Source organism: Calonectris borealis, chromosome 1 (genome assembly GCF_964195595.1).
Source record: "Calonectris borealis chromosome 1, bCalBor7.hap1.2, whole genome shotgun sequence".
Lineage (NCBI taxonomy): Eukaryota > Metazoa > Chordata > Aves > Procellariiformes > Procellariidae > Calonectris > Calonectris borealis.
Window position 1 is genome coordinate 197,478,271 of NC_134312.1, and position 22,745 is coordinate 197,501,015.

General features: G+C 45.6%; 1 protein-coding gene across 1 annotated transcript in view; it reads left to right on the forward strand.

Annotated features, from left to right (window-relative positions):
• Positions 1 to 15,402, forward strand: part of FLT3 (fms related receptor tyrosine kinase 3) — a 31,293-nt gene extending 15,891 nt beyond the window's left edge. Inside the window, exons 10-24 of the mRNA XM_075142988.1 lie at positions 1,774 to 1,880; positions 3,017 to 3,128; positions 4,694 to 4,872; positions 6,311 to 6,423; positions 6,522 to 6,654; positions 6,744 to 6,848; positions 8,154 to 8,264; positions 10,314 to 10,467; positions 10,827 to 10,957; positions 11,339 to 11,463; positions 11,831 to 11,953; positions 12,592 to 12,703; positions 12,787 to 12,886; positions 14,191 to 14,296; positions 15,268 to 15,402. Of these exons, the coding sequence (XP_074999089.1) occupies positions 1,774 to 1,880; positions 3,017 to 3,128; positions 4,694 to 4,872; positions 6,311 to 6,423; positions 6,522 to 6,654; positions 6,744 to 6,848; positions 8,154 to 8,264; positions 10,314 to 10,467; positions 10,827 to 10,957; positions 11,339 to 11,463; positions 11,831 to 11,953; positions 12,592 to 12,703; positions 12,787 to 12,886; positions 14,191 to 14,296; positions 15,268 to 15,402 (1,846 nt within the window). The remainder of the gene's footprint in view (positions 1 to 1,773; positions 1,881 to 3,016; positions 3,129 to 4,693; positions 4,873 to 6,310; positions 6,424 to 6,521; positions 6,655 to 6,743; positions 6,849 to 8,153; positions 8,265 to 10,313; positions 10,468 to 10,826; positions 10,958 to 11,338; positions 11,464 to 11,830; positions 11,954 to 12,591; positions 12,704 to 12,786; positions 12,887 to 14,190; positions 14,297 to 15,267) is intronic.
• The last annotated feature ends 7,343 nt before the right edge of the window (positions 15,403 to 22,745 follow it).

Here is a 22,745-nt window from a genome sequence, read left to right on the forward strand (position 1 = left end):
TTTTTCTCTTTTTTTGATTTCTGCCATTTACTTATCAAATTTTTCCTCCTGATTATAGATCATATTAAATTTTATTAATTAACTGTGTTCCCTTCTTTAGCTTTTAATTTCAAATCCCAAGGATTCATCTCTCCTGTCAGTGCCCTTACATGTTTTCAGAGATTCCCTCAGAATTTCCATTTTCTATTTGCTTTTGTTGTCTCTCTGTTTTAGCACACTGCTGATTTTCACTTCCCTCCTAGGAGCAAATGAGTTTTCAGACACAGAATGACCTCTGTTAAATTTATGATATTTATCTCACATCCCCTTATATTTTCAGGTGTCAAAGACACTCTTTTAAAATTATTTTCTCATGATTTCATTAGGATTTAATCCTTCAGACCTAGGATTTCAAAAGTAACAAATGATTTGTAGTTTCTCCTGCCTTCAGTATCCATTTTGAGGCAGCTTAAAAGGGGTCTGATTTTAAAAACTCCCTGAGTTCAGGGACATCTTTAAGGCCATTTCAGATTAAGACATTCAAAAGTCAATAACTATATGGAAGTGTTGCCTTAGAAAGCGAAATTGCCAGTGGCTTCAGTGTGAGTTTTCTTGCTTTAGAATTGCAAGGTGATACTTGGTGTCTTAGTTTATTTGTATGTATCTTGCTTAATGAGAGACAGCCTGATTTTAGTTATCTAGATTTCTTGTTCCAAGCTCATTACTGCTTTCTCTTATTTTGCAAATTATTGGTACATGCTGTTGTTTTTCTGTCTGCTTCAAACTGCCTGATATGCCTGCTTGCCTTTACCACTAAATTTGAGCTGGGGGCCTCTTACCCAGTTTTCCTTGAGCAGTCTGCCAAAATATCTGCCTCCAAAATGCCAGCAACTAAACCTAAGAAGAGATTTTCTTAAGTGCTCTTCTAACATTGGTGAGTTGCAATAGCTGCCATTTAAATATGATAATCACCCTAACAACTGTAACCTAGTCAAAAGGACAGAAATAGGATGCCATCTCTGTAAGAGGATATATTCCCTTCTCCCTGCCTCATCCCATGTCCCATAAACCAGTGATTCAACAGGTCAGTCATGCAGGAATCTTTAAGACTCTGCAGTCCTCTGTTGTTATCTTCTGCCCAGGGACTTGTTAGAGCCCTCCCTCACCACTTCCATTGTCACAAGCCATTTCTTGCATGGTTTGGGTCTTGGATTGCTGCCATCACCATAGGGGTTAGTAGGAGGCTGGCCTTCCTCCTGCAGAAATATCTTGATGGTTGGTGTTTTGTCTCATTGATAATGAACTTCTGATGATGATCTCATTTCTGAGTTTCTGTCAGATCTTTCCATTTGGAGAAGTTTATCTCATCTCGTATGAACCTAGCTGTTATTGTTATTTCCTAATACTGTTTATCATTTCAGCTAGAAGCTCCCATCAAAATCCTTTAGAGAGTAGAGAGTTTGATCCTTTGCAGGTCTTAGCATCTGTGCCAGGATATGTTATATACCTTGTCTTCCAATGAACTGGTAACAAAATCACAGCCTGACAGCCCAGGTGCACTCCAGGAACTATGAGGAAAATTGCAGAATGAAATCAATACTGCAGGAAAAAAAAATCCTCTTATCAAAACAGTTACATTCTGGGGCTTATATTCTCTAATGAAAAATAATTTAGTCTGGGTTCCTCATTAGAAGATGTTGAATTATTTCAAATGTGTATATGAGCCTTGACCACATTTAAAATATTTTTCAAGTCAGTCTTTTGTCCTTTTCCTGTCTTTTCTTTGCTCCACAGCATTTTGTCAAAGTTCTGCAACCATCAGCACCAGTCTGGGATATATGTATTTTACGCAGAAAATGATGATATGGTCACAACGAAAAAATTCACTCTGTACGTGAGAAGTAAGTGAGAAAACAATCCCTGTGAAGATTTGGCAAAGTCTGGGATTTTGCCACTGATATAAATGGAGCTAATATGTTGCTTTTCCCTTGGTATTTCATTTACATAGATTTATTCTTAAAAATGTCAGAGCATGAGGCAAAAATGTGATTCTCTGTGCTGCACTGCTGAAATCCAGGCACTGGGTCGGAGAAGGATGCCGGCTGCTTGTGGGTCATGTTTCTTGTGTTGGTCAGGGATGGAGAACAGAGGAAGGAGGAGGAAGTTATTAATTTTTTTTCTCTTCCCCTTAGTCTGCCATAAACAGAGAGGACAGAATATAAGAAATTAGTCATATACTGAGAAAATTAATACTTCTTAAGAAAACCATAAAGCCTAGGAGCTCAGCAAAATACGATGACTGTATTCTAACTCTGCAGAGGCGGAATATATGTGACTGCTGTAGAGACCACATGAGATACACAGTGAGAGGAAACACTTATCCTCATCAGGTGTTAGCTTTCTATGGTGTGTTTATGTCATTTTTTTCCTAATGGCATTTGTGAGTTAATGCAGTTAGTCTGGAGACCCTTTGGTGTGTGACACATATGTTAGGGCTGCACTGCCTCGTGTGCCCCTGTCCACAATTCGCACACACAGACAGTCTTGCCCGGTGCTCTCGGTTATCTCAGTTCTGGCACGTGACTGCAGCATCTCACCCATGCTCTAGGCCAGGGAGCTTTATTTATTATATATTATTTATTCAGGGATCCTCTGTTCACATTTTGTAGGAGCCCAGATACCCAGAACTGGGGTGTCAGGGGAGCCCTAGGGCCGATTGATTGCTCCGAGTCGGAAAAGCAGAAGTCAAGACTTCTAATTTTGGCTCTGCCACTGTTTTGGACCGGCTGTGCCCGTACAGAGAAGTGGCTGCTCCCCTTGCCTTGCCCACATTGCTGTCCCCCAGAACTGAGGCACGGGGCTGGAGGAAGGAGGAGGACTGAGGGCTGCACCCAGCTCTCACAGTGACATGTGGGTGGGTTATTTTGAAAATACAGAAGCAGATCTTGGTCTCGGCAGATGTAGCGTTGCCAGATAGACGTAAAGGTTTTTGTCACTGAAGTGCTGACAGAAATTGTCTTGTGTTATCTTGTTGCAGGAAAGCCTGAAGTAACGATGCAGTTGTTGTTCAAGCAGATCTCCTGCGTCGCTGACAGTTACCCTGCCTCATCCTGGGTTTGGAGGAACTGTCCCGAACTGAACTCATCCAAGTATATCATTTTCACTCTTTTTGATTCATTGTAAAGACCATATCTGAGGTATCCTTGGTTAAATGAAGACTGGCCTGTAAGAAACTAAGTGTAAAATGCATCCTCGACTGTTTGTACAAGGGGACATGGTGGCCCACTCCAGGGGAACCTGATCACCAAAACTAGGGAAAATTTTCAATTTTTTTTATTGGCATCAAATGAAGTCCAAAAAGATCTGTATCTCAGGCTCTTTATGCTGAAATAAACCCCACTGGGTTTATATAAAGAGGTAGTTACAAAGTCCAACCTAAGTTTTTCTCTTGGCCTGTCAAACTTAGAGGGCATTCAGGGAATGCATTTGTTAATATGGGCTTGATTAACTGGTTAAGCTTTGGTTAATACAGCTGTTAACAGTGACCTGTAACCAAAGCCAGTAAAGTCAGCGAGAGTGTTTCCAGTAAAGTTAGTGAGAGTGTTTCCATTTCCTCTATTTACTTAAGGCAATGAGTCAGGCCCTAAAATTTCAAGAGATGCTGAAACAGCTCTGAGCTGTTCTATGAACTCTGCAGTTTTTATTTTAGATCTGCCAAAAAACTAATAATCCCACAGTGCAGAAGACTACCGGGTCAAATTATCTTTTGGAATGTTGTGGATAAAGCTCTAAGTATTTTAACTAGATACAAAAAAATTATAAAGACCATTTTCTTATCCATACCTTTGAAAAGGCTTCCTAACATCAATCTATTTGTGCAGAAATGGAAGAGGAAAGAAAACATCCAGCTAGTGAGTTTAAAATACTCCTTAAAACAGCTTTCTGGAAAGAAAATGCTGTGACATTTCTTTTCTTGGGAACTTCCACAGGTAGAAGCTAGTACTATGTGTAGAGCTGAATAGATTTTATTTATTTATTTACCTCCTCATTTATTTAGGCAGTAAATTAAGCAGTAAGTTGATGAATGATAAAAACGCTAAAAGTCAAAATTAGCTCTGTGTGGGCTTCCTTTCCCTCGAGTATAATTTTCCCTCTTTCTACATATCAGGTCATAAATAAGTCATTAATACAGGATGGATGCTCTCCATCTTGAGTGAGAGAAACTTCGTGGCTGAAATCACATACCTTCAGGGAAAGGAGTTAGAATTTTTACTGTGGGTTCATTTTGTATTTATGTTTTAGTAGCAGCTCATTTGGAGCTTCTCAGTGGTTTGAATGTTTGAGGCAAAGGTGAAACCAGTGAGAATAGATGCACGGGGTGAGGGGTGGTGTCAGCTGTGAAATTGATGGAGGTCCTAGAGGTCAGGGGGTGCAGGTGCCCTGCCAGGGCAGTGGTAGAGAGTGGGACTGAGCCCAATGTAGGAGGTAGGGAGCCCAGTTCACCCCCCGCTGACCTTGCCATGTCCATCACCAAAAAATGAGACTGGCAACTGCTCTGAAGCCTCACTCTAGCAGTGACAAATAAAAAACAAGCCCATCTATCCCTCCCTCCCTTCCAACACAGACATAAGACGTATTTTGAAATATCCCACCTTCTCCCTTGGAAAATGCCACTGTGAGCCAAAAATCAAAACTGGTCTGCTTTCTTTTTCAGCTGTACAGAAGAAATCACTGAGGGTATTCACAACTTCTTGCCAGAAAGGAGATCCTTGGGGTCATGGATTTCAAGCAGTACTTTAGATGTAAAGGAGACAGCAACAACCTTCTCCGTTGAGTGCTGTGCAAACAATTCTGTCGGTTCAGCCTGTGAAAAGAGTTTCATTAACCTGTCAGGTACCCTAAGCCAGTGCTTTAGCACAGGTTTTCTCAATTAAAGCTGGCGTGATAGAACTTACAGTATTTTTTATCTGGCTAAATGGCTGACCGTGCAATGACATGGCAGGTAAAACATAAGCACTGTGTATATACAGTGTGGGAAATGGTGGGTGAATGGGAGACACATGTCTCTTTTCTCTGGTCCCAAAGCTGGGGCCTTCCTCATTACAATGAGCAGAAATTTCACATGAATAAGAAGTGCAGGATGGAGCCATGGCAATGTTGGGGTCTGCTTTTTTATTGCATCTTAGTAATCTACCTGAAACCTGGAGTCATCAGCTTTGGGAAGAGCTGAAGCCAGTTTGGTAGCTGGTGACAGGTGTTGGCTCTTGTTCCTCGCCTGGAGGTCACTGCGGTGCTGCCAGAAAAGCCCATGGGGAGCTCTCCTCACCCCATGAAGGTCATTGCATGCCCGAGCAAGAGCATGACTGAGCCAGCAGACCCACTCAAGGTCTGGCAAGCAGGAGCAAGTACCAGGGGAGACACCTTCTTAAACTGCTGTAGGCAGGTGGCAGAAGGCTAAGCCCTGGTTTGGGAACTACTGTGAAGTCTCTCTTCTTGTTGAGGGCATGAGAGATTCTTTCCTTGTTGAACAAGAAAGTCAACGAGATTATCTGCTCATGCACTTTGTACTTGTTACACCATATACATTCCATAGGGCAAAATATTTCAGTAACAGGAAACATGCTGTGGCACCTGGGAAGTGTTTTGAGGCACCCAGATATTTGCAGTACAGAGATTTCCTTTGTCATGGATGAACAAGCTGTTTGCTGCTTTTGACAGCTGGCAGAAGCTGTGACCACTGATAGAGTTTGAGCATTTATGTTGAACTTACAATAGAAAGTAAGCATAATATTTATGCTCTTAGAAACTACCAGAATATGAGGGTAGGTTTCATGTAACACTCACCTACCCACTGGCACCTTATAGCATGGTCTTGACTTGTTAAGAGAGTTCCTGGCTGAGCAGCAGAGCAACACTCCGAGCAGATTGTGAACAGTCCATCTGCTGATAACTGGTGCCTTGGTATCTGATGTACATTGCTTGGGCAAAGGTACAGGGAGAGAAGGGAGACATGAGAAGAAGAGTAATTGTTTATTCCTGTTTATGTTCACAATGTCCAATCCATGGATAACACCTCCATGCACTTAGATTTATTAATTGGTGTAGCATTTTTTTGGAATGCAAACAGATGTCAGAATTACCCAGCACTTAACGCTTCCTGCCCAGCTCCTTGCTTTGCACGTGGCTCCATCTCATTCCTCGTGCAGAGGAGGCTCAGGCGTGAGAGGACTACAAACTGGCAGAACTGACCAAGCCACCGTGGGTTCTCCTTGCACTCTTAGCTGTACACACGACCTCTGATTCAGTGGGTAGTAATATGTATCTCTTACAGTTGCAGGAGCTGTTTCTTCCGCCCCGGACAATGCTGCATTCTATGTCTCTGTTGGATTTTTCCTCCTATTGATCGCTTTTTTGTTTGTATTCATTTTTCATAAATACAAAAAGGTAAAAGCAAACATAAATACGTGCCCCTTCTTCTTTTGTTCCTACCAGGCTGTTTCTTCTTCTCTAAGACTTATTCAGCTTTTTTTTTTCTTTCAAAGCAATTTAGATATGAAAGCCAGTTGCAAATGATTCAGATGATAGGCCCATCGGATAACGAGTACATCTACATCGACTTCAGAGAATTTGAATATGATCTCAAATGGGAATTTCCCAGGGAAAATCTGGAATTTGGTGAGCAGTCCACAAGGCAACCCACAATGCTGGAGTAGTAGCCTGTGCTGTAGCAGCTGCAAATAATATTGGCATATTGTGTTTTGTAGGACAGGTCCTCGGTTCTGGGGCTTTTGGGAAAGTGGTGAATGCAACAGCTTATGGAATTAGCAATGCAGGAGATTCAGTCCAGGTTGCAGTCAAAATGCTAAAAGGTACGATAAACTCTGCGTGCCTTTCACAAGCGGTGATGTATTCTAGCGGCTCCAAAGTAGAAGCGGTGTTGGAAATCCCTTTCTATACAGACTTGTAACAGTTACACCGCGCAAATGCTTGATTTCAAAATCCTTTCAAAATGTTTTCAAAATCCTGTTTCAGTTTGGAAAGGTATTGCTGAAGTCCCTTCTTCCTACAGCGTGTGGCATTTTGTCCTACACACCATAGATCTGCGTGGTGTGGGGAAGGATGGAGCTGCTCTGCTCTAAAGAGGACGAATGCAAATGCATAGTGCAGATTAGCCTGCTGGTCGCATTGGTGACTCTGTGGACTTTGGTGTAAGGTCCCTTTTTCTTGTAGTGCTGTCTAGCTTTTGCATTCCCTTTGTCTCCTGTGTCGGAGCTAGCTTGTTTGCAAAACTTCCAGCACATCTTCCTGTAGTCTTTTCTTGTGATGACACAAAGCAATTTCTTTCCATCCCTCCTTATGGGTCAGGCTTCTTAAACCTCTAATCCTCCTTGCTGCTTTGTTCTGGCCTCTCCAAATTGTCTTGACCCCTCATAAAAGCAGTGTCCAGAAGCAAGCCTCCCCAGCAGCAAAGCAGAGGAGGAGGGCTGCCTCACTGGGTCCCAAGTACCACAACCCTGTTGATACATAACGGGATGAGCTTCACGTTGGCAACAGCACAAGCACCCTGCTCGCCTGTGTGCCCACACAGTCCCGTCCACCTCTTCATCTCCTATTTGTACATGTGCATCAGCTTTACGCTTCCTTGGTCCACTCCTTTGCAGTTGTCTTTACGGAAGTTCATCTTGATCATTTTGGTTCACGTCCCCAATTCACTGAAATCACAAGGACAAAATGCTTGCTGAAAAACAAGCCTAAAGCTATTACTGAAACACAGGGTGGCCTTCTTAGCTATTGGATCACAACTTGTTGTGTGCCGTATGGCTGTTGAGACATTTTTTTCTCTTAGCATTTCTCTCCAACAGGGTTGACTGCCATTTTTTCTGTGCTTGTGAACACCTTAATACACTGCTGTCATTCCTTGCCAGCCTAAGAATGGCAAATATTAATATTTTATGACTGCTTTCCCAAGCATTCAAATGATACACACTCACACACACATTTATTTTCCACCTTTGGCTAAATCTTTTTATACTGTACAAAAATTTTTAAGATGTTCCCAAATGTACTTTCAGTCCAATTAATTTGAAATGAAGACTTGCATGTGACAAAGCATCACAACTATTTACATTTTTAATTCCTTGCTGGAGATTTCCAAATCTGTGTTACTTTTACAGAAAAACCTGATGCTTCAGAAAAAGATGCTCTAATGTCTGAGCTGAAAATGATGACTCACATTGGAAGCCATGAAAATATTGTGAACCTACTAGGAGCTTGTACTGTGTCAGGTAACTTGTGGAAAGGTACCGATTAAAATGTTCAGATTAACGAGGACTCCTGAACAGAAAAGAAGTATCAAAAATTGATTACTGAAAACAGTATTAAAAACATCCAAGCCATAATTAATTACCTATTCCTCAGGCTGCTGTTCCCCTCTTCACCCCTGAATCCTTCCTTTGCCCAACCAATTTTGCTGTTCTGCGCCGGCCCAAAATAAGATGAAGATGAAATTAAATCAAAGTTAAGGCCATGCATGTGTACATAAATGGGTCCTTTCTAATTGAACTTGCATGAAGTGATACAAAAGCCCTTCTGTAGAAAAGATTTTCCTGTTACAATGGTAATGGTGCTGATATGGGCCAGTTCATTAAGTGAAAAAGAAAAGCTTATCTGGTATAAGGTACCTTTGTATCCACATGATTCTGTTCACATAAGAAATTTTTTTTTTTTTTAAATCATGTGGCTCACCAAACAGTGAAATTGTAGAAAGAAAGGGGAAAATAGCTAAAGGCTAGAGAGGAAAGGAAAGGAAAGAAACTGAAAAAAGAGCAGGGGTGGGGGGGGCATCCAAAGAAAGAAGAGGAGAGAAGTGAATAATGAAAGAAGAGACAACTTTTTAAGGGACTGAATGTAAAAATAAACTGAAGATGGAAAGAACTAAGCAAAGATGGGCTAAGATGAGAGTGGCACGATATTATCACTAATTAATTATTGTGTGACTTGTGATACCATTGAGGCAACATACGTGGATATTTCTATCCCAAGAACTCCCTCTCTGGCCAGACCAGCAGTGAACAGGAGCGGGTGGAGAGAGGCTGAAGAACAGATCACCTCGGGGAAAGGGCAGGGTTTACCCAGTGTTTGCCCATATCATGAACTGTAACACCTGCCACTGAAAAACTTGACAGATTTTCTGCCATGGATATTTATTAAGTCAGAAAGACCAAAGATAACACTTAACTCTTGTTTCCTCAGTTTGCATCAACAGCAATACTGTTGTGCAAAGATGTTTGAGGCATAAGAGGAAAGCAGAGAAATAGATCATTGTTGTTGGCTTTAGCTGATTTGAAACTATACAGGCTGCCACTGCCTTCTGGAAAACTCAGCAAGTGTGATGGTGTAGGCAGGAGAATTGCAGGGGAGACCTGCTCAGTCTGGCAGGGTAGGGCAGGGACTCTTCCAGCCTTATCCAAGTCCCATGTTCAGAAGCATTTACATGGTTCTCAAGACTTCACATCCATCCTCTGAGAGACTTTACAGGCTTTTCACAGTGTGCCCTACCTTGCTTGACAGGGGCCTTCTGGCAGAAATGTCCACAAATTCGTATTCAGTCTTTCTGAGCCAGAAGTGGGGATGCCAGTGTAAAACTTTGCAGGAGTCATGTGTGACCACTCTGAGCTCTCCCTGGGCCGTTTGCTCTGCTCCTGCTGGCTTGTCACAGCTTTCCTCCGAGCCTGCCTGGTCGGGAATTGGAGGTATTTTTCCTTTCTTGAAAACGGGACATGACCAGTGCTCCATTCAGACACATCCCCTTGCAAGGTTTTTCCCTCCTATAGGTCCTCTCAGCAAGCACATTTGGGTTTCAGGTGGCCTTCATGGGAAAAAGAAACGATATTTCTAGAGAATGAAGGTAGTGCGGATAAATGAAAGGGCGTAGGTCAAAGGATACCAATTCACACCATCGAAATAATTAGCATCTTTTGCTTGAACCATGTATGGTTTAGACAATATGTTGCATCTTTATAGCCTGTCCTGTGCTCCCCAGTGCCGTTGGTATGGGGGAAGATGTTTGTGCCTTCATAGGGATTTGCAATCCACCTTGGGAGATGCACCACAGGGAAAAATCAGCTACACAGACTTTTCAGAGGGACATTACAGTCAGTAATTACAGTCAGTAAACATTACCTGCCCATCAGTACAGGTTATCTACCTGGGAAGGGAAGGTGCTTGGGACATTTAATACAAATTAATCCTGGGAGAAGATGAGGCATCATTAGGGCTTTAATGGGGAGAGTGCTATAGAGAGCAGGAGGCATTTACATTTCCAACTATTTTAGGACCAATCTACTTGATATTTGAATACTGTTGCTATGGTGACCTTCTGAACTACTTAAGGAGCAAGAGAGACAAGTTTCACTGGACACTGACGGATATTTTTAAACAGCACAACTTCAGCTTTTACCACAATATCCATTTGGACCAAAATTCTAGGTAAAGCATTCAGCAACAGTTCAATACTTTATAAAGCTACTGTCTCTTTTTAAGCTGCATTCTCAGCTGTGCTGTAAACTGGTGAAATTATTGAATTCTTGAGAGTGTGCCTTCACATACTTTAACAAGCAATGCCTTGGGAGGAACTGAGATTTGATTCTCGTTATCATGTTCTTCACACTGGACTGGAAAAGACAAGCAATCTCTTATTACTCTTTCCAGTTTTGAGAAGACTCATGTCTGTGCCCCGATTTTTAATAGCAATAACTGATCATGCATTTTCACTGCAAAACAGTTTATCTGTAGCAGATTATGTGATCCACTGTGTGTAGCTTTTGAAAATGTGTCACTCACTCCAGGAAGGGAACTCACCTGAAGTACGGTGTGAATACGACTCTATGCAGAGAGGATGAATTTGAAATCACACAAAGAAGTCAAAACATAAATGTGACATCTGGATCAAATGGGATTGTGCTGTATTCAGAAGAAGGTAAGAGATTAGTTGCTTTTATCTCTAGTAATTCTGTTATTATTGTATTTTTTATATTATTGATCTAACTCAACTAGGTCCAGTGACACAGGAGGCCCCTTTCTGTCATATGTCTCTCTTCCCTCCTGGCAGGAATTTTGCTGGAGAAGGGTTCAACAACACTTAAGACTAGAGGCTTATGTTTCTGGTCATGTTTTACATAGTATTTGAGTATGAAATTACTCTTTCCTTTATTTTGTGTCTGACCAAAGGATGAAAAAGATGGATGCTTTTTGTGATGTTCTTGGTAGGAACACATGAAAATCCTTACAACAGTCAGTGGAATTAATCAGAGAGTGAGGAAGCCCATGGAAAACTCATACTTTTCGTTATTTTTTACAGATAAGATTAAGTATGCAAGCAGACAGATGGATGAAGAAGAGGATTTTAATGTGCTCACTTTTGAAGACCTTCTTTGCTTCTCTTATCAAGTTGCCAAAGGAATGGAGTTTCTTGAGTCCAAATCGGTATGGTGAAGGGTAGCAAATTGTTTAGATAGAAAAGACGGTAAAAGTAGGTCAGTCTATAAAAGGCAGACTGAAGAACAGAGCCACACAGTGGCAGACTTGAACTATACCTCCTTCCCCGGCTTTACAGCAAAGATAGATTGCAGTTTTAGGCATGACCCTGAGTAAGAAGTGGCTACACTGCACACTTCTGCCTGCTCTGGCCCTGTCCTTTGCCACGAGCAACCAGGGACTGTCCAGCTTGCTCATTCTCCAAATTGTTTGAGTAGAAGGAGGCACCAATTCAGAGAGCTCTGTGTGAGACAAGGGAATTACCTCCTTCTGATACCAAACGCTGCATAGCATTAACCCATCCTTTCCTTTTAAGTGCATTCACAGAGACCTCGCTGCCCGGAATATACTAGTGACCCATGGAAAAGTGGTGAAAATATGTGACTTTGGCCTTGCCAGAGACGTAGTGAGCGATTCCAACTACATCATCAGGGGCAATGTAAGTTCCTGAATGCTCTCTATTTTTCATACTATTGTAAGAATGATAAGGAACCAAGAAAAGTGAAGCTTTGCATTTTCAAATTCCTTGTTAGCTTTGTAGATATCTGTACAGACAGTGCAGAAATCTCACTTTTTCCTGCCCTTGGTAAATGCAAATTCTTAGCTTATAATTAACCTAATCAAGCTAATACTGTAAATGAGATGGTACCCATGTCCTTTCTAAAGCGCACTGAAACCATTGATGGAAGTGCTTGCAATTGTTCTCTGTTACGGACAATAATAGTATAGGGACAACAGCATATGTGTGGGGTACATCAGATCCTCCGGCTGTATGAAGAAGTACAGGGTGGACATCTCCATCTGAGCTACTCGTTCTGGAACTCAGAGGAGGGAAGAAGGGTATTCCAGGGCTAAGCTCATCTCTTCCTTAAATAGTCATCTAAAATGGATGAGAGGAATTGGCTCCTTAGAAGTGCCTATTTCGCTCTATAAGGGAAATTCAAAGGGGCTACTAAGAGAGGTCCAGCTTTTCACATAGCAAACATTAATTGATCCTCAAGCAGTGGGAACTACAGTGAGTCATCTAGAAAGCCTGTGTCACAAAATGACCTAGCCTCCTTTCCCCCGTCTGTACAGGCTCGTTTACCAGTTAAATGGATGGCTCCTGAAAGCTTATTCGAGAGGACGTACACAATGAAGAGTGATGTCTGGTCTTATGGAATATTACTATGGGAAATATTCTCTTTGGGTATGTTCTGTAACACAACAAAAGAGCACTGCTTGGGTTTGGCAACTTCTGAATTAACATGTATTCTCCAATATTTTCCACAGGTGTAAATCCCTACCCTGGTATTCAGGTTGATACAAACTTCTACAAATTAATACAAAGTGGATTTAAAATGGACCGACCGTATTATGCTACAAAAGATGTGTAAGTGTATTTCCTGAGTGATGCACAGCATGGGAATTTATATTTACTACGTCACTGTTTGTATGACCTTTTATTTATTGTACACTGTACCTTGCTCAAAAATATCGCAGAAGGTGAGATCTTCCTCTAACTCTGAAAAATGCTCCTTGATCATGTAGATTTTGTCCTAAAGCAGAAATGATCAACACTAAAGGTTATGTGTGTTTGAAAGGACTAATTTATTGTCTGTATTTAATTGTGCCTTCCTTTCCCAGATTCCCAGGGAACTTCTTATTCTCAGATCACAGACTTCTTTTTCTTTTTGCAAAAGCTATGTTATACCATATTCATTTTGGATATTAGCTAAATCTTTGGTGATATTTTCTAAACTTTTTTTTTTAAATTAAGCTTTAGCATGTTTGATTCAATTCCAGGAGGCTAGGGATTCTCTTAGAGAAAAACCCTGCTAAGGAAGAGTTGGCGGGAGCTATTCCTGTGCTCTCAGCACATGATTTTCAGCCTGTGCCTCTGTGCCTGGGTGGACTCTGCCCAGAGGCAGATCCCAGAGGACGAGAGAAGGGAAGGTGGCGGGGAGCTACGAGACCTGGAGCATGGAGGAAAGGGAAGGACTTCAGGTTGTCTGAGCTCTTCCGGCAGACATTTTCATAGATGGCCTAGGGACTCAGTGCCTTGCTATGGCACTGTACCATCCCCATCCTCTCCATGTAGAGACTGTAACAGCATTAAAGTACAGGTGAATCTGACAGTTTCACCTGAGAAAGATTGCTGGGGAGCTTATAAATACCAGGGAATGTATTGACCTGGTAAATTTGCAAGGGACCTTAGCAGCTAGGCACTGCACTGGTCCCTGATGAAACTGTAAAATTTCTAAGGTGGTGTTTAAACTTCAGAAAAATTTTTGTGATGTCAAATTCCACAAAAGACTCACAGTGAAAACTGTCCTCAAGACTACAGAGTCCACAAGGACCAGGTTCAGCCCCAGAGTCAGACAAGAACTGTCTTCCTACCATTTTCTTTATGGAAGCTGGAAAACAAGGTTAGCATGCCGGTAGTGCCAGCCATGTGGCCCCAATCCTATGAGGAGGATTTTGCTAAGGACTCCAGTAAAGCCATGTTCTTTGTTTCACTCTTTTTCCTTAGCTTTCTATATCTTTTCCTCTGATGCAACATGCTAAATCTGGCCTCTTTCTATAAAATCATTCTGGTCCCCCATGACTCCCATCCAAATTCTGCACTTCCATGTAGTCACTTACAGAGACTCCAACGGTTAACGTGTTTTCTGTGTCACCTTTTTGCTCCTGCAGCTATCACTTGATGCAGTCCTGTTGGGCCCTTGACTCCAGAAAAAGACCCTCTTTTTCTTGGCTGGTTTCCTCTCTTACCTGTCAGCTGACTGAGGCAGAAGGAGCAGTAAGTAAACACAGAAAAAAAAAAAGGTTTTTGTTTTTTTTTTTTTTTGTAGCCCCATATGAGCTGAGAAATAGTCTTCTGGTTTCTATTCAAGTGTGCCATTGCTTTACGGAGCTATTCCTCAGGGATCTATGTAAGAGTTTGAGGAAGTTTTTTCTGCCATCAGAAGGAATCCTGACCTCCCTGATGAGGATTTCTTTGCCCCCACTGCCTGCACCAGGACTCTGGAAGGCTGAAATCTCTCATCCTGTGCTATGGGACTGTGCTTCCCTTGTGCAGGAGCCAGTGCAGTTGGCTTTGGTGATGCTGATAGCTGCCATGGGAGGGGAGCGTGGGCCACCCGCCAGGGATCTCATGAGGGGCATCATAGGTATGTGCTGCCATGTCCTCATGGACAGAGGGCCGTGTATCATTCTCAAAGGTCAAAATAATAAACAGGATCTGAGGAAGTCATATTCCATCCTTAACAGACTGTGCTCCCTTCCTCAGGGAGGATAAGCAACTCCTTTCAAAACTACTGATTCCTACCTGGGTATCCACTCTGGGCTAGACACTATTTCCCAATGCAGTGTCCTTGCTAAACTTTTGGGATGTGGGGAGCTATGAATGACTCTTACCTTTGCAGCCTTGAGCCTCTCTGCAGGCTGTTGGCCTGGCAGAAGCTACTGAGTGCAAAAGCAAACTGATGAGCAACTTCAAAGCACTATACCTAGAAAAAAAATCCTCCTTTGCGGTCCAGTGTCCTTCCCCATCCCAGCTTTTTTTGGTTGGATAAGATCCATCTCACTTAGGCAGTTGTCTGGACTCCCTTTGGGGTCAGTGGGAAGTAACAGGCAGATATAAGTGTGATTCTCCCTCAAGAGGAGGTGGGCTGTACCTGACAAGTGCCTGCTTCATAGGGAGAAAAGCAGTTTACCAAGTACAATAACTAATAACAAAAGATATCTTATATTTCCTTTTCCCAATTCTAGGTTTACCAGAATATGAAGAAAAATGTTTCTAGACACAATTCCACCATCAAAACTAAACCACGTATAAGCAGGGATGAGGAATCTCTGCTATCCCCGGCTGTGCTCCAGCATGAGGACTCTCAGGTTGAAAAATAATCTGCGTTCTGGATTTGATCTCATTATTTTCATAAACTCCATGTAGCATATATGTTTGATATCACCACTAAGAAAAGAAAATGTTACCAACTACTGCTCTATTCTTATGGGCCAGTCCATATTTATGTTACTTTGAGGAGAAGACACAATTCATTTCTTTGAATTCAGCAAATGTATCTATCACAAGAGAGAAGCAATGGTCTTTTCACTGTCTTTCTACAACTGGATATCTCTTTTCCTGGTTTTATGTAAACAATGTCTAATCGATGTATTGAATTCAGACTGTTCTTGCCATATTGCAAGCAAACAAGAAAATCCATCGTTTTTTAGTCAATGTTTATAAGCACAGACTATTCATCTGAAGTGAACTGGTGTGATTTCCAGAAGTGCTACTCACATCTTCATCTCCAGATGTCAGCGAGTGTTGGAAAATCAGCTTTGTTTTACAAGGAACTATAAATCTGAGTGTGTACGACTGTCTTATGCTGAACATCTCAATTGCTGTGAAGTTCCCAATAGGTGCCAGTTCAGGTGAGTTCATTTCATCGAGCTTTAGGTACTTGGATGGTCTCTAGTCATCCAGGCTACATTCTGCACTCTCTGATGCGAGCTGGGCACTTAGAGTGACTGATTCCTTCTACCTAAAATAAGCATCTAAAACAAGCAGGAGGAGTGATATTTGGAGATGACCTTCTGCCTCCCTGGCCTAGAAAATCCAGGTAGCGATCTCCAACTGGAAGTCTCACTTTAACTGAGTTATAACTAATTCCACTCTTTGGGCTTTGTGTGTTTTAATATCAAATAAAAATGTTTAATTTTAAAGAAATTGTCTTCTGTAGCAATTTAGGAGTGTAATATCATCACTCCCAATTCCCAGAAGTCAGCCTGGGTGTATGAACCCTGCTGCAATAAAATGAGAGTATGTCTCTTCAGCTTTCTCCCAAACTCCCAGGACAATAACCAGAGGCTTGATTGTTTTTTAATATAGATAAAATGACACATTATTTTTCTGATGATGTTTAGGGATTTGTAAATACGGCTTTTATAATGACTAACAGGATACATTTGTCTACATCCCAATGAATCAAGATGAGAATATATTGGTTAATAGTTTTCTTCTCTTTTACATTTTACAAAATGCTCACTGCAGTTAGGATTTCCAGTGGCAAGTGTTATAAATGAATAACTGTTTGGATAGAATATGCTATCACATAAACTGAGCTGCTCTTTACTAACATTGTCTGAAAATAATTAATGTTGTAATACAGTGATTATGAACTTTGTATTTTTGTTAACATTGTTGAATTAGCAATGAATCATTGATTTTTTTTATCAGATATAAACCACTGAAGAATAACTTGGAAATATAAAGAGAAATAAAACTTTAACATTGTATTTTCTGGAAAATATATATGTCTTTTCACATTCTCATATAACACAATTTCAAAGAGTTCAGCAACAAGATGTCACTGTTCAGCACTGTTAACCCACAGCCCGCACCATCTGGAAAGCGACAGTTGAGTGGCTTGTGCAGACAAGGGTTTTCAGCCACTGTAGCCTTCAGAGCTAGCGGAGCTTAACGTTGAACTGGTTGCATCCAAGCCTAGCTGGCCCTGGAAGCTAAGCAGATGTGAACTTGGCTCATAGAGAAGCAAATGGGAATCCCACGTGCTTTAAAACATGTCAGGGAGTTGTGTCAAGTGTTTTTCCACAAGATTAAAAAAATGAGTGGGCAGAGGTCATCTGGCCCCATCATCGCTACTGAGCTGAGACTTGGGAATATAAAGGCAAACAGAGAATCTTGGAGCTAACACAAACTCCTCTTGATGCACACGTGAAAAGCAGCTCAGGCCAACATGGCACCCTGTGAGGAAGTACAATCAGGAGAAAAACCCTCCTGTAAGGGCTGGACACCTGGAGGCTTGTGCATCTGCTACTCCACACAGCAGAGAGGGATGGAACAAAGCTACAGGAGGTATTCAGTGAAAAAATAATATATTTTAGGAGCACATTTCCTTTCCAGGATGCTTCCAACACAACTTAGCAAAATGCTGGTCCATTCCTGAGGTTTGTGCAGAGCCACAGCCAGCGCTATTTAAGGAGCAGTTTCATGATTCTTCATTTCTCTTGTTAGGATCCAGACCCCTAATCTGGAGCAAGTTCTCTGGAGAAAGTGCTAAATTCCCCCTGTAGTGAATGGGGAGAGTTAAGCTTGTTGGAAGACCTCCAACAGAGATGCCATTAGTCTAAGCTAGATGCATTAAGTCAGGTAGAGACTGACAAAGATTCAGTAATCATTAAGCCGGGAAGAAGAGGAACAGAAGGGGTTGGGGTCAGTTAAAAGTGCTGAAAGGCAAAGGACACTGCGCTCTCCTTGTTAGCAATAACAGAAAGAAAAAAACAAGAAAGAAATATTTGACAAGCCAAACTGAAACACAAGACGGCCCTAATTTTCTTTCCCTTTTCCCTGCCAAAGCACACCGCGGAGCCTGCAGCCAGGTCCCGAGGAGACCTCCCCGCGGGATGGCCCCGGGATGGCCCCGGGATGGCCCCGGGCTGCCGCGGTCCCCGTCCCGCCGCCGGAGACGGCACTAGGTGGAGCTCCGCGACCGCGGTGCGCGGCGCCTCCCGGCCAGCGGCTTCCAGCGGCTGTCGGGCGGCCTCATGCCGGAGCGGGTGGTGGAGAGGGGACAGGGAGCCGGGCTGGTGCTTAGCAGAAGGACCTGGGCCAGCCGCCGTGTATGGACCAGAGCTACAGCAGACCTGGAAGGGCAGGGCTGGGGATGATGGTGCCGGACAAAGGGAATGCACAGGCAAAACCTCCTAGCGCTGATGGGATGAGCCAGGTACAAGTGCGAACCAGTTAGCCCCCCTCCCTCAGTGCATCTCCCAAACAACCGTGCCTGTGTGTCATGTGCAGCACACACCAAAAAAAATAGGAGGTCCTTCTCCGTCCAGCTCAAGAGAAACTGGAGGTGCTTCTCCAACACAACCCTTGGGTTTGGGATACCTGGGATGGGCTCTCTGAGGTCCCTCTGGGAGAAGCTGGGGCTAATCGTGTGTTGAACCAGAAGAGGAGAGCAGAAGTGACCCTGTCATGCAGGCTAGCAGTGGCTTTCAGTCCACACATTCAGGGAGGGATCTGTGAGAGGGGATGAAGAAATCCAAGGTCGTATTTGCCGCAGAGCTATTTGCAGATACATTATTTTTTGAGGCCACAATTCTCCTGGGAAATATTTTGGAGGTGCAGAAACCAAAGCAAGCTGAGGATGACTGGATATGGTCATTCCCCATGCAGCTGGGCATACCAGATCTCAGCCCCCTTCTCCCAGACACTGAACTAGATCAAGTACTCAGTGGCATAGGGGTCCCTCTTCCCAGCTAAATGCACTGCTGCACTAGTGAGTCCCTGCCTCCTTCCCTCCCCCATCAATGGCTAATTAATTAGGCCATGCAGAGTAAACCAGCTTTAAAAAAAGGCACAAAAAAAACCCACCCAGAGCTGTGGTTGAGGAGACCACAAATCACTTCAGAAAGAGGTAGGACCTGAGCCCGGCTCCTTCTCACCTTTGGAGAGCATCCCACCACTGGGCTGTGGTGTGGTGGGGAAGGAGTCCCTTCCAGCCAGGCTGTCTGAGACCTGGGCCAGATTCATGCTTGCAGACGTGCTTCCTGTGAATGAGATAAAATGGGAGGGCTGCTCAGATCAGGGATCCTGCCTTACAGGTCACTGCCACATTAAAATTTAGGGGTTTAAGGCTGTGCTGGAAAACAGAACAACACTCCTAGCAGAAGTGTAGATGCCTTGGAGTACAGTCTGGATCAGATCTCAGCTGAGAAGGGATTTTGAAGACCTGTGTTCTGGACACAGGTGGAAAAGTGGTGGTGCTCCTGTGGCCACCTCCACCGAGGAACACGCAGACTGGGGTGGGATTCAGTTCGTTTAGATACTGCTTAGCTGGGATGGAAGCCCATGGGAGATCCTGACAGTGACCCACTCCTCCTACCACGTGCTGCCTACAACCACTCATCATCCATTGCACTGCAGCTAAACGTTGGCACTTAGCTGTGTGACTGCCCATATGTGCCCAGAGGTGCCTCTTCCTGCCTGCACTAGGGTTCCCCTCCCTCCATGCCCTATGCCATGGGGACATCACTGCCTTCCAACTGAAGAAAGCCTGGATGTTACTTCTAATCACAGCCCTCCAATCCTGTGGCTGGGGAAGCAGGCTGGGGGTGTCCTGGGTGCAGAGGGCCTGTGGAGCTAAACCCAGGTAGAGCCGGGTCTGGTCCCCAGGAACTGAGCTGCGAAGGGAGCGGACAGTGTGGGCCACAGTCAGGAGTCTGGCCCTACCTTTCACGCCTTTTGGGGCCTCTTTTCAGACCAGAAAAAAATGGGGTGAGATTCCTCTTCCCTCCCAGGAACTAGAAGACGACAGCTGGGAGCAAATGGGAGGTGGTGGAGAGCAGTCAGGCATCAGTTTCTCCTTGGAGCCAAGAGAACTGAGGGTTTTTTTGTTTTGTTTTGGAGGGAACAGGTTTGCCCATGGAGGAAGAAGAGTCTTCTCCTGCCTTCTTACAGCCCCAGAATAAAGAAAAGTCCCATGTGGGAGCCTCAGCCTGCTCCCTGCCAGGCCAAGGAAGTGCTTGGCACCTCCCTGCCTTGGACTCCCACATTGCCTAGCAAAAAATGTTATCCACAAAACACCACAGCCCTGCAGGGATGTGTACAGTTACGGCCTTTGAAACCTTTGACCTCGCAAACAACAAACCGTCTACATGGGCCAGAGCCACCCCGTGCCTTTGCTGACTGAACAGGTTTGCTGGATTGGGCCTGCCATGAAACACAGGCTGGGGGAGACGGTGGTGTGGGGCAGCCACCCCATAGCATCTTGCCATGGAAGGCCCTTGGGGGGGATAAATCGGCAGGACTACCGCTGCAGAGACGTGTGGGAGGACACGGCCATGGGGCGTGCAACACCTCCCCGCGAAGGTTACATTTCAAAGCTGGGAGATGTAGGAAATGAATCGGTGAGGAAGACAATGAGGACATCAGCCTTTATATTGCCCCTGGGGCATGGAGGGGATAGCCCGGGGGCTCGCTGGTGGCCAACGTGTGCAAACCATTTTGCAGCTGGAATTTGATGTTTTGCTTGGCGTGGGAGTCAATACGCGTGTTAGCGGCACTGTCCCACCAGCTGGGCCGGGGCTTGCTGTTTCCCCCGGGAACGGCGTGGCTCTGGGTGAGGGTTGGGGGTCCGGGGGGCACCCCTGCCTCGGGGTCCCCAGTCCGGCCCGGCTGCGCCTCGCTGCAAAGCCGAAAGCGTGCGGCTGGGGAGCGCGGCGCTCCCACAACGTCCCCCCTGCCGGGCGCCGCCGGGGCCGGGCTGCGAGCCGGGGAAGATAACAGGGGCCCTGCGTGCTCCGGGGAGCGTCCGTACGGGGGTGGGGGGAGGGTATCCTCGGGGGCAGGGGGCGATAACAGCCGAGCCCCGGGCTCCCTCCCTGGGAGCGGGTCCGCCGCCGCCCCCGCACGCCGGGGCCGGGGCCGGGGCCGCGCCGTCGGGGCCGCCCCGCGGGTGCGCGCTGCCGGGTGACTCACGGCTCCCGTGACCGGATCAGGCCCCGGCCTTCGCGGGCGGGACATGACAGCAGGGTCCGGGCACAAGCGGGAAAGGCGGGCGGGGCGGGGGCTCGCTGGTGCGGCTTTCCTTCCCCTTGCCATTTAAAAAAGATACTAAAAAAAAAAAAATCCAGCCAAGGCTAGATTTTACCGGCCAGCAGAGGTGTCCCGGGGGGCTCCTGTCGTGGTACACCAGCGACTTCTAAGAGAGCGGAGCAACGCCCAGCCCGTGTAAACAGGGCCAGGGAGCGCGACGGGGATCAGCCTTTGGTCCCCCCCTGGACACACCGAGCGTCTCTCCGGGCGGGTCTGGCCACTGGACCCGAGCGGCTGGGGACACCCGCCCGGGCCTGTGGCTGCACGAAGCCTCTGGTGCATAATTTGGCTTTTTTTTCTTCCTTCTCTCCTTACGTTCCTGTTTCCCGGAGGGGAGCCGGAGCGATGCGAGGCCCGACAGCACCTGTGCGAAGAGGCAGGGCTGGCCGGGGCAGCGGGGCGGCCCGCGGCGGATGCCGCTGCGGGGCGGCGGAGCCGGGGCTCGCAGGGCGGTGGAGGCCCAGCCTGCACAAGGTGCCACCCCCCCCGTCCCGTCTCTGCTTCCTTCCCAGCAACGCGGATCCGCTCGGGAGCGAGCGTTTAGCATCTAACCCGCTCCTAGAGGCATGTGCTTAAACAAGCCGAGTATCAACCCCACGATAAAAGTATTGGGTTATTCTGCAACGTAATCTACATCAAAGCCTCGGGGGCTGCCGGCTTGAAAAGATCCAAGATGTTTTCTGAGTCCTTATCATGTCTGTGCTTAGGGGGAGTCATAAATTCCACAGGTCGGACTAACTAACACACGATTCCTCCTTCCCTTCTCTCTCCTCGGCCACCAAAGGGCTTTCAAGCAGGCTTTTTTTTTTTTTTTTTAACCTTGCAAACAAAGCTCCCGGTTCCGTGTCGTTAAGGTGGGGGGAGAGGGGAGGATCCCTACCCCACCCCGAGGTTCTCCTAAGTGACAGAAAAATAAATTATTTAAAACCGAATACTATTAGAAATAAAGAAGAAGGTGAAGCCGCATCCCGGGAAGCGTCCCGGCAAGCGGGAACAGTCGGTGGAGGAGGGCGGCTGCGCGGCACTCGGTCCTTCTCGGGACTTATGGGGAAGTCTCTGTCCCGAGACGGGGGTCCCTGGGCTGTGCTACCGGCCCCAGTCCGCCCCAGGCCCGGGGCCCAAAGCGACGATGTGCGCCGGGTCCGACGCGAGGTGTCCGCTCCAGAGCCGGGCACCGGCCGCCGCCTCCCCGGGGGCCACGGGGCCGGCAGCGGGCAGCGCGGGCAGCAGGCAGCTGGCAGCAGGCAGCGGGCAGCGGGCAGGGGGGCCCTGCCCCCGACGTTTCTCACGCAATCATGCCGCTGACCTGACTCCCCCCGGGGCAGGCAGATCCCCTCGGAAATAATTATTTCAGCTCAAGAAGTAAGGCTGGGGCTGAAGGAGGAAGGCGGGGAGCCCGGCGTCTGCCCGGGCCGGAGCCCCGGGTGAAACAGCCCTTCGGTGAAAATACAGGGATCAGGATGGAGGGGGAGAAAGAAAAAAAGACATTTCCCTGCGAACGGTAACCCCGATCAGGCACTTGTCAGCTTGAGAGGAGTTGGATCGCATTTGCCTGCTCAGGATCTAACGAAATGGGAAAAAAACGAAGGAAGCAAAGAGGGCGAGATCAGGGACTCGCCCGCGC